Source organism: Trypanosoma cruzi, genomic scaffold (assembly GCF_000209065.1).
Source record: "Trypanosoma cruzi strain CL Brener 1047053516787 genomic scaffold, whole genome shotgun sequence".
NCBI classification, from domain to species: Eukaryota; Euglenozoa; class Kinetoplastea; order Trypanosomatida; family Trypanosomatidae; genus Trypanosoma; species Trypanosoma cruzi.
In genome coordinates, this window is record NW_001849459.1 from 102,625 (window position 1) to 112,007 (window position 9,383).

At 44.2% G+C, this 9,383-nt stretch overlaps 4 protein-coding genes across 4 annotated transcripts, besides 26 other annotated features; all 4 read left to right on the forward strand.

Moving 5' to 3' along the window:
• Positions 1-897, forward strand: Tc00.1047053510577.10 (hypothetical protein, conserved; the record flags this gene model as incomplete). The annotated part of the gene is made up of 1 exon (XM_800875.1): positions 1-897. A coding segment is annotated over one exon (897 nt), but the record flags the coding sequence as incomplete, so codon positions are not given.
• Positions 1-8,102: a sequence feature (heterozygous, non-Esmeraldo-like haplotype).
• Positions 1,400-1,429: a microsatellite.
• Positions 1,556-1,578: a microsatellite.
• Positions 1,773-1,797: a microsatellite.
• Positions 2,124-2,164: a microsatellite.
• Positions 2,252-2,279: a microsatellite.
• Positions 2,282-2,385: a sequence feature (T-rich).
• Positions 2,425-2,516: a sequence feature (T-rich).
• Positions 2,699-2,735: a microsatellite.
• Positions 2,765-2,792: a microsatellite.
• Positions 3,222-5,261, forward strand: Tc00.1047053510577.30 (uncharacterized protein; the record flags this gene model as incomplete). Its single annotated transcript, XM_800876.1, has 1 exon — positions 3,222-5,261. One exon carries the CDS (start codon positions 3,222-3,224, stop codon positions 5,259-5,261), a length of 2,040 nt encoding a protein of 679 aa, XP_805969.1.
• Positions 5,288-5,317: a microsatellite.
• Positions 5,727-5,750: a microsatellite.
• Positions 5,912-5,938: a microsatellite.
• Positions 5,940-6,012: a microsatellite.
• Positions 6,075-6,102: a sequence feature (AT_rich).
• Positions 6,213-6,648: a mobile genetic element.
• Positions 6,370-6,390: a sequence feature (AT_rich).
• Positions 6,683-6,722: a sequence feature (AT_rich).
• Positions 6,738-6,758: a microsatellite.
• Positions 6,784-6,803: a microsatellite.
• Positions 6,886-6,906: a microsatellite.
• On the forward strand, positions 7,146-7,856 carry Tc00.1047053510577.40 (hypothetical protein, conserved; the record flags this gene model as incomplete). Its single annotated transcript, XM_800877.1, has 1 exon — positions 7,146-7,856. The coding sequence occupies one exon, from the start codon at positions 7,146-7,148 to the stop codon at positions 7,854-7,856; it is 711 nt and encodes a 236-aa protein (XP_805970.1).
• Positions 8,103-8,275: a sequence feature (areas merged during assembly that could not be assigned to a particular haplotype. This can correspond to areas where the two haplotypes were merged or to regions with more than two copies in the genome that were merged during assembly.).
• Tc00.1047053510577.50 (rhomboid-like protein, putative) lies at positions 8,152-9,132 on the forward strand (the record flags this gene model as incomplete). Its single annotated transcript, XM_800878.1, has 1 exon — positions 8,152-9,132. The coding sequence occupies one exon, from the start codon at positions 8,152-8,154 to the stop codon at positions 9,130-9,132; it is 981 nt and encodes a 326-aa protein (XP_805971.1).
• Positions 8,276-9,383: a sequence feature (heterozygous, Esmeraldo-like haplotype).
• Positions 8,419-8,462: a repeat region.
• Positions 9,198-9,245: a sequence feature (T-rich).
• Positions 9,338-9,358: a microsatellite.

Sequence of the window (9,383 nt, forward strand, 5' to 3'; positions counted from 1 at the left end):
GAGGTAGTAGAGATAGGACACCGGAGACAGTCAGAGCTGCTTATTCCTGCGTTAATTGAACTGGCACAGATATATGAAGACCTGCATCTTTACAATAGATCCCTTCTTTTGGTGCGCCGTTGCCTCGGTATTTTGTCTGTTGTGTATGACTACGACCATCCGTGGATTATACAATTGCGGCGCCGTGGGGACTACCTCATGGAATGTATGGAGGAAAAGACAATGGACTATATGGCGACAAAGATTCAGGCGACCTGGAAGATGTACAAGGCGATGTGTGTACTAGAAGAAGCTCTTGGACGACCAGTCACACGGCATGTGTGGATTCCGGCAGTGTACCACAGTCAGACGAATGATACGGATTTTTTGAAGGACTTTGTGAATGATCTGCCAGAAGGCACAGTGTTGTATGGCACAGGCGATTTTAATGAAATATTTGGCTCGGGTGACGTGGTCGTTGAGAATGGAGCGGCAGACGGCACACGCAATACAAACGACGCGCACCAGCCATTGGACGTTATTGGAGGGGTGGGCCGTGATTTGTTGCCGTCTACTAATTTAGAACGAGTACCATCTTCATTTCGCCGCAAAACGCGAGCGATGAACGAGGTCACAAGGCGTTCTGCTTCTATTGAGGAAACATCCTTCGCTGCGGAGTATCCGCCGGTACAAAAGGAGATTCAGGAGTCTGTAGGCAATACGTTTGTTCCAAATGGGCGGGTCGTCGGCACAACGCAGGACACGCAAACAGATACACACGTACAGCAGACTGCCTACGGTGGGGTCTTGACAATTCGCACGACGACGATAACCCGCACCACAACGGAACAAGAGGTTGACAGCGATGAGGAAGACTCGATTGATGAGGAAGAAGCATACAACACCGAACGGGAATAAAGGGAGAATTTTCACAACTAGCCATCCGGTAGGGATTGTGAATATGAATCACCGAGGGGAAAATTCTGACGTATAGGGGTTTTTGTTTTTTTGTTTTTATCCGGAAGGAGCCACCGTAGCTTAGCTGAACAGGTAGGAGAGGATGAGGATGCCAATGCTTTCATTGCTGCCAGAGTTTTCAAGGTATGAAAAACAAAACAAAAAAAACGATCACGTGACCAATCGTTATGGCACAACTACGGGTGAAGACGACAGCAAGTTGGAGGATGGTGTGATGCATTTTGCCAAGCCTGCCATGACGTTGGACGCATCGGTGGGTCGTGCTATCTCCGCGTGGGAAGGCAGTCACCATCTGCACAACATGAGGGACCATTTTGGGGAGTTGTGTCATTTCGCGGTTTTCCCAAACTAGGTCTTTTTTGAAGTTCTTATTGCTCAACCTGCGGAGGAAGGGGATGGGGCGATTGAAGAATGCAAATCGTTCTCTAAATTTGCATATAGATGTATATATGCGTGTGTGTGTGTGTGTGTGCATAAAAAGTAGAATGGGTTACATATGATGGAAGGAAAGAAACAAACAAAAAGGCGATAGAACTGCTTCATCATTGTTGGTGGGTTTTTCTTCTCAGGCTACTGCAAGGGTGGGTCGTGTTTTTGATTTTCTTTTTTTTTTTTTTTTTTCTCTCCCCTTTTTTCCAGCCTGTGACTAATGCGACCGTTACTCCCTTTGTTCTTTTTTTGTTCCTAGCGGTTGTGATTTAGTTTGTTTTGTGTGCGTGTGTATGTGTTTGAAGTCTGAATGCCACGTCACTTGCCTGAGGAATGTCCGTGCCCAAGAGATGCAGATTGAGCATGTGAGGAGATGAATGTTGTGGTTTTTTTTTTTTTTTTTCTTTTTTTGGGAGGGGGAGAGAAAAAAAAGAGGAGAGGTGGTGTTTTGGGCCCGGCGTCACGCACTTCAATTAATCATTTCCGTTGGGTTCCAATGACTTCGTCTGTGCATCCACCTCCCAATAGGCGCCCCGCACGAACGGACCGGAGTTCTTTACGGGTGGAAACCAAAAAAACGAAAAAAAAAGTTATTTATGGCTGCTTTAAAGGGAAATTCTCTTTTTTTTTCTTTTGTTGTTGTTTTTGTTTTGCAGCCAACCGCTGGACTGGTGGGCGTGCGACTGAGTGGAGAGGGGGAAATGAAATAAACCGCGCCGCGTCACTTCTGTTGACATCCACCACCACCACCACCACCACCACCACCGCCGCCGCCGCCGTGCCTTTTCCCAATCGATGGATGCGGAGGCCTCCTCCACTCCTCCACTCAAATAACTGCGAGCGAAAGGAAGAAGGCAACGGAAAATTTTTTTTTTTTTTTTTTTTTTTCTTTTGGTTGATTATTATTATTATTAATGTATTTTTATATAAATTTATATTTATATATTTTTTCCTGTTGCTGTTTTTGTTGTTTTATTATTTGTCTCTGTTTCTGTATTTTCTCATCGACCTTCCTCAACTTACCCTTTTGGCGCATGGTTTCTTTTTTTTTTTTTTCTTTTCTTCTTTTTTCCAAGTGTATATTTTTCCTCTGTCTTTGTTTCATTGATTTTTTTTTTTTTTTTTTTTTTGGGGGCGTGTGTGCGTGTGTGTGTGGTTTTTCCTTCTTTTTTTTTTATTGTTTTATTGATTTTTCTGCACTGACCCCTCCTCCTTTCTCTCTGCGTGTTCTTCCGCGCGGCCTTCGTGGGTTGAACGGGGCATATCCACACAGTGACGCGTTGGGGAGGGACACAAGGACGCACGCACCTTCAAAAAAAAAAAAAAAAAAAAAAAAAAAAAGAAAAAAATGTACATCTTTTGTGGTTTTTTTTTTTTCTGTTGTTGTTGTTGTTGTTGTTGTTGTTTTGCATCATTGCCGTGAATTATTATTATTTTTATTGTTTTCCTTTCTTTTGATTGCTGTAGCTTCATTTTCCTCTTTTTATGCGTCTCTGTCTGTGCATGCATGTTGTGGCCTTTTCTATGCAACTTACTCTCATGGATACCTGTTGATTTATTACACAAGAGAAGAGCGGAAATTGAAATTTTTGCCTCTTACATTTAAAGCCAATAGTCTTTTGAGAATAATAGGCGGAAGTTTGTGTTGCGTAGACATCAAAGCATTCAAAAACAATTATTATTTTTATTTTTCTTTTTTGTCTGTCTGTCTCTCTCTCTCTGTCTGTGTGTGGGTGGACGGGTAGCTTATTAGAGCGCCGGTCTTTTTTTTTTTTTTTCTTTTTGAGTCTGTCACAAAGACGTTCACTATTTTAACGGAGGGATTGAATTGAGGCATGAGCAACAGGCGTCAATCTCCTCAGCGAGAGCAGGAAATTGGGAATGATGATATTAACGGCAAAGAAGAGAGAGAATTGACCGCATTGTCGCCCCACGATTCGTTGCCAAAATGGGGAAATGTGCAGTATAAACCGTGCAGAGCCTATTCAGTCCGGGAGGGCAATAATTCGTCCACTGCAATCCGCAGGGAAATCTCCGCTCCCACGGGGGTGGTTCCCGCAGCTGGGGAAAGGGGGGACAGAATGAAAACTCCGTACGCACCAACAGTGTACACGAGAACCGTGATTAACGGATTATTTGAAAAGGGTGCTGAGGCTGCCGCACCGGACAAAGCCGTTTATCTCCCGCGGGTGAGAAGCCCCCATCGGGACCGCGAGCTGCCATTGCTAGTCTACCGGCAGAGTGTCCCCAGCACGTCCGTGCGTAAATTTGTTGCCCCTTCCATGTTTCCACATCTCCCTGATGACAATATCCGTGACGCAAGTGTGAAAAAAAGTTCTGAAAACGAGGGAGGAGTGGGCTTTGCGTCGTCCATGAGGCAAAGAAACTGCACTAATGATGCGGACGTGCTCCCGCAGAGAGCATTGAAGAACAGCCAAACACGTCAAGAGGTGCGGATGCCACACAGTTCAGGGATCAATGAATCGAGGGTGAGTCAAACGTACCCGCATACGTCAAACGGTGCGACAGAATTTAGCAACGGACCCTCTTCCGCCAATAGGAACAGTCAGGACAATGCCAACAAGGAGAAATTGGCATCATCCAAACATATTAACGGAAAAGACGCTGAGGAAATGTGTAACACGGACAAAGGCAACAGTATTCAAAGTGCGGCGTTGATGCCCTTCAATCGGGCCGGCGAGAGGAAGAATGATGGGACGCTAGGCACTTCGTCCAGAAAAGGCCGAATAGTAAGTTCTGCCACGGTGTCCCGCGGTTTTACATACACGCCATCTGCTCAAGCTTTATCGTCGTACGATGAGGCGAATGGTGAAGCGCCGTTTATGCCTCCCAACGCTATACGCATTTCCACAACAACAGCAACAAAAACTGTGCGGAGAGTGAAGTACTTGCCAGTTGACGAGGAATATATTGACAGCGATGAGGAAGCGGAGCCAACTATTGATGCTGTTCCACCTGAATTTCCTTCCACGGATGACAATAACAGAAACAGTGTACCCAGCCACGTGCCTTCTTTTCCGCAATCACGCAGGGGTTTTTCTCAAGAAGGAAGGCTACCGTTGACCTCGGGCAAAGAAAATGGAAAGTTATCACGAAATCTGTCAAAGTCTAATTCTTTACGGACCATCAGCGGTATATCGCCAATGAGTATTCTGGGGTCGTACAAGTGGGTTTGTCGTCGTCCTGTAACTCGAGAGTCTTTTTCTTTTCCCGAAGCATACCCCGCACCGGCCCCCGTGTTGGTTTCACCAGGGGAGTCAGGAGGTGCGGGTGAACCTCGTTTTCTTCTTCAGCGACACCAACAGCGTCTGGTGATTGGGGCTCAGGTGGATGATTTGAAGTGCCGCCAAGGCAACTGGTCAGGCTTCAATGGGGGGAAGTCGTGCCCAAGTAGTGTGAGGGGGATTGATGAGGCGCGGGGAAAGAAAGACGTTGCGCCTACGAAACCGAACACAAGTATGGCTGGTGGTCACGCTCGACCTTTTCGGAGTTTGTCCTTGTCTGACTCTTTGGATGACGGCGTGAGGAGTTCAGAGCGTTTGACATCCATGCGCAGCAGTGATGCTTGCAGCACAGTGACGCAGGCTATTTCAATGGATGGTGAGATGGGTAGTGCGTTGGATGTCGTTGTAGTGAAGAAATCGGAAAATTCAGGTGAACAAGGCGTTGCCACTGGCATGAATGAATGGGAGGAAGAATGTGAGGAGGATGTCCCGTATAACATGTTTCCAGCATCACCCACTTTGACAATTCCTGCTTTGAAGGTGAGTAATCGAAAACTCAACCTCCAACTTGGGCAACAAGAACACAGAAGCTTGAGTACAAGTAACGATAGCAGAAGGTGGCCGGCGTAAGTAGGGCAAAAAAAAAAAAAAGGTAAATTATTATTATTATTATTACTATTATTATTTTATGTGTATGTTTTAATTGCTGTTATTATTCCCTTTTTTTTTTTTTTTTGTGTGTGTGTGTGTGTATATGCCTGTACGTCGCTCTTGCACCTTTTCAGTACCTTTTCAGTACTTATGTGTTTTTTCTTTTTTCTATTTTTGAAATTCTGCATGAGGAATGGTTTGGCCCTTAATTGTCTCCGGTAAACACGCACGATAATATCCATTGTTCTTATTGTATCACGGTAAGGATCATCCCAAAAGGGTGAAACTTGAAGAAGCACCTGACGGTAAACCCTCCCGTCCCATGTGGGGAGGCGGGTGTGGAAGAGGCCTATTTACTTTTCTTTATATGATACATGTATTCAACAATGCATAAATGATGTAACAATAAGGAGTCGATGTTAATTTTCTATTGGATACTGAAATTATATATATATATATATATGTATACCTTTGTATATTTGGGAAAAGTGGTACATAGAATATTTTTAATTTGTGTGATTGCGTATTTGTTTGTTTTTCTTCTCAGGGATTCATTCAATAGGAATCACAATTCACAGTATGCATGTGTTGTATATTTATGCGGAGACTTATGAATACCTTTTAAAAGCCTCTCTCTCTCTCTCTCTCTCTCTCTCCGTACGCATGTATGCAAATATATAGATATATAGATATATATATGCATACATGTATGTATGTATCTTTGATGCATCCTTAAGACGTTGTGGGTTTATATCTTGTTTTTCTTTATCTGATCTTACTTTAAATGCATACATAAAAATAAATAAATAAATATATTAAAGGAGGGGAGGGGAGGTGGATTATTATAATGAGTTGAGGGGGAGAATGTTGCAGAGGATGCGGGAACCACAAGGAGCATATATCTTTTTTTCTTTTTTTTCTTGTTTTTGTAGGAGCTTGTGAAAAGAATGATCGCGGGAGAGCTGGCTGCCCTAATTAATGTATGTGTACATCCTGATAAATGAATGCATTCTTTATGATACTTTCTACCGTATGAATCTTTTGGGAAGAACGCGACTTTGTAGGGGCGGGAACCGATAGAGGCCAGATAAATTTTTAATTTTATTTTGCCATCCCACCCTAACCCCCTTTTGATTCCCACCACGCGGCGGGGTCTTGTGGTTGGAGGACCCCAAATTCTGCCACTTCGTAAGTAATAATATTCCAAATCCTAACTGAGGACAAAGGACCATGCTGGTGGTCCACAGAATTCTATATATTGAATGAGAATAAAACATTGAAGCAATTAACTAAAGAACCTTTTTCCCTAACTTGTTTGGTTTCCATAGATACTTTCAGGATCCGGCCAGCTGCCCGGAAGATTATTCTCTTTTATTTGGGCTTGCATGTCTGTACTTATGAATTATTATTTTTATGTTTTTATATCTTTTTTTTTTTTTTGTTGTTCAATGTTTCATTATTATTATTATTATTATTGCTGTTGGCCATCATCTACGCATTGTTTTATTTTTATTTTTATTTACTTCATAAGTGAGGAGGGGTCAAGAAAGAAAGGGGGAATGATGGAGTTGTACGTATTTATGTGTGGGGCTTCTTCTTTTTATTATTTATTTATTTATTTATTATTTTTAAATGTAAAGTGTTGAGATTGTCTTATGGGGCCCCCGCCTTTTTTTTTTTTTTTTGCTCCTCCTCCTCCTCCTTTGGCGTACTTATTGGCGTCACTTGAAGAGGCTGCCGCACTTGTTGACTGTTTAAGAGGGCCACTATTCTAAATATATATGCATACATAATACCTTTCTTTTGTTTTTTTTCTTTATTGTTGGTTACATGGGGCATGCCATCGCGCAGTAGGTGGAAAGAATGCGGCGTGCGTGGATTTCTATGCGGTTGCCACAGTGGCGCTGCATGTGTCACGGCAAAACAGCCCTGCTTTCCAAATCATTGTCTACCAGCGCGAGCGGTGACGTGAGTGGTGGTAGTAGTGGTGGTGGCCAGGCAAAGTCAAGCAGTACTAGCACTAGCACTAGCAGCGTTGGGGGTAGCGCAGTGGCCGCGACATCTATCGCACCCGGGCCGTATCGTGTTGTTGGCAACATATTTATTGTGCACTGTGATGATCACCCCTTCAAACACTCGTGGGAGATAAACCGGATGCTGCGGGAACTGCGTCTGGAGTTCAAAGGACAGACGACAATTGTGCCTGACATTCCGCAGGTGAGAAAACAGCTCTGGCGGGTACGACATGTGGTGAGGATTGATATGCTTGATCTTGACGAGGCAAAGGCTCTTATTGGCGTGCCGGAGCACATCAGTTTTGACGATCTTGCTTCACAAATCCCGGTGTCTTTTGGTCGCGTGCGTGCGGTGGCGAATCCGGTACTTCGCAGCAAAATGAACTTCATGAAACTGCGTCGGATGCGGCTTCGCGATGTGCTGCACCGTGACGCTCTTGAACTGCGCATCCTTGAGGAACGACGTAAGGCACTGGAGGCGGCGCAGCGCAACGAGGAGCAACAGTCTTCACCTCCTATGGGGCAGACACTGAAAGAGGAGGCGTCTCACAGCAGCTGAGAACAGGAATACGCACACACAAATGCATATATTCACACGAGGAAGAACGTGATGGAAAAAAAGAAAAAAAAAAAGAAGTTGAAACATCTCAAAAGGAGGGTGTAAGGTGTAGGGTGGTGGGGTGAAGATCATTCTTGAGGTTTGCCAAGGTGATGTATTTACTTAATTCATGAATGCAAATCTTTTCTCCATTTCTTTTTCTTTTTCATGTGTATTTATGGCTTTTATTTTATGAAACATGCCTAATTGGATGAGTAATAGTGCCTTGACGACTCATTAGGAGAAAACAACGACCATGTTGCGATGTTGGAGGACTTTTCCATTTACCTGCAATGCCAACGGTTTATCTTCTAGAATGGCGTCCCGACTGCTTCAGAGACGCGGTGTTTCACTGGTTGGGCCGGCGAAGAGCACTTTCTTTGCGCTTTACAACGCCCAGAAGCAGGGCATGTGTGTGAGTGCCTGCCGTTGCCCCGGCCGTGCGTTCTCTAGCACTCGAACAATACAAGAACAAAAAAACACGGGCGATTACCTTGCCGGCTTCCGTGAGGTCAAGACATACGAGGGGAAGGGGGAAGAGGGGGAAGGGGGGAAAGAGGAGGAAGATCCCTTTTCGGCCGGTCCAGGTCAGGGCTATCTTCCCTTTCCACCTCCATTCCACACATTTAATGTGGTCATGCTACTTTTCCTTGCCAACGTCATTACATATTTTTTGATGAACTTCTCGGGGAGCGATTCCTTGCGGGACTTCATTGTGGACCATTTTACACTTTCCCACGAAAATGCCGGGAAGATTTATCCCCTCCTTACCAACGCCTTTTATCAGGAGAATTTGCTGCAACTCCTTATCGACTGCTGGCTTCTTTGGCAGTTTGGGAATACAATGTTGGGCTTTCTCGGGAACACACGCATGACCTTTTTTGCGGTGCTCTGCACACTGGGCGGAAGTTTCATTCATTTGGCGCGTCAGAAGTTTGAGTTATATTATGGCATGGATCCATTGGAGGTGCGTGGAAGGTGTTACGGCCCGAATCCTTTTATTCTTGGGCTTATCGGCGTCGAAGGCCTCATATTTCGACATCTTAATTTTATTCAGCAACCACCCATTCCTTTTTTGGTACTCACGGCATTTGTCATGGTTATAGACGTCTGGCGAATTTTTACAACGAGGCCGGAAGAGCACGGAGCGTCGACAGGCGGTGCACTTGTGGCATACTTCTTTTGGGCTCTTCCCACGCGTATGCTCGGCCTTGACAAACTTACAGCTGCATTGTAACAAGGTGTGTGTGTGTGTGAACTTGAGAGAGAGAGAGAGAGACAAGGGAAGAGAGGGGAAAAATGTTTTTACTTTTTTTTTTTTTTTTCTCTTTCTTTCTTTCTTTCTTTTTTATAAATATTATTTCTTTTGTGTTCCGCACACTTTTCTTTTTGTTGTTGTTGTTTTTGTGACGCAATATAATTGCACAATTAATTAAAAACCCAAAAAAAAAAAAAAAAAAAAACTGCGTACATGCAGAGCTATTAGGT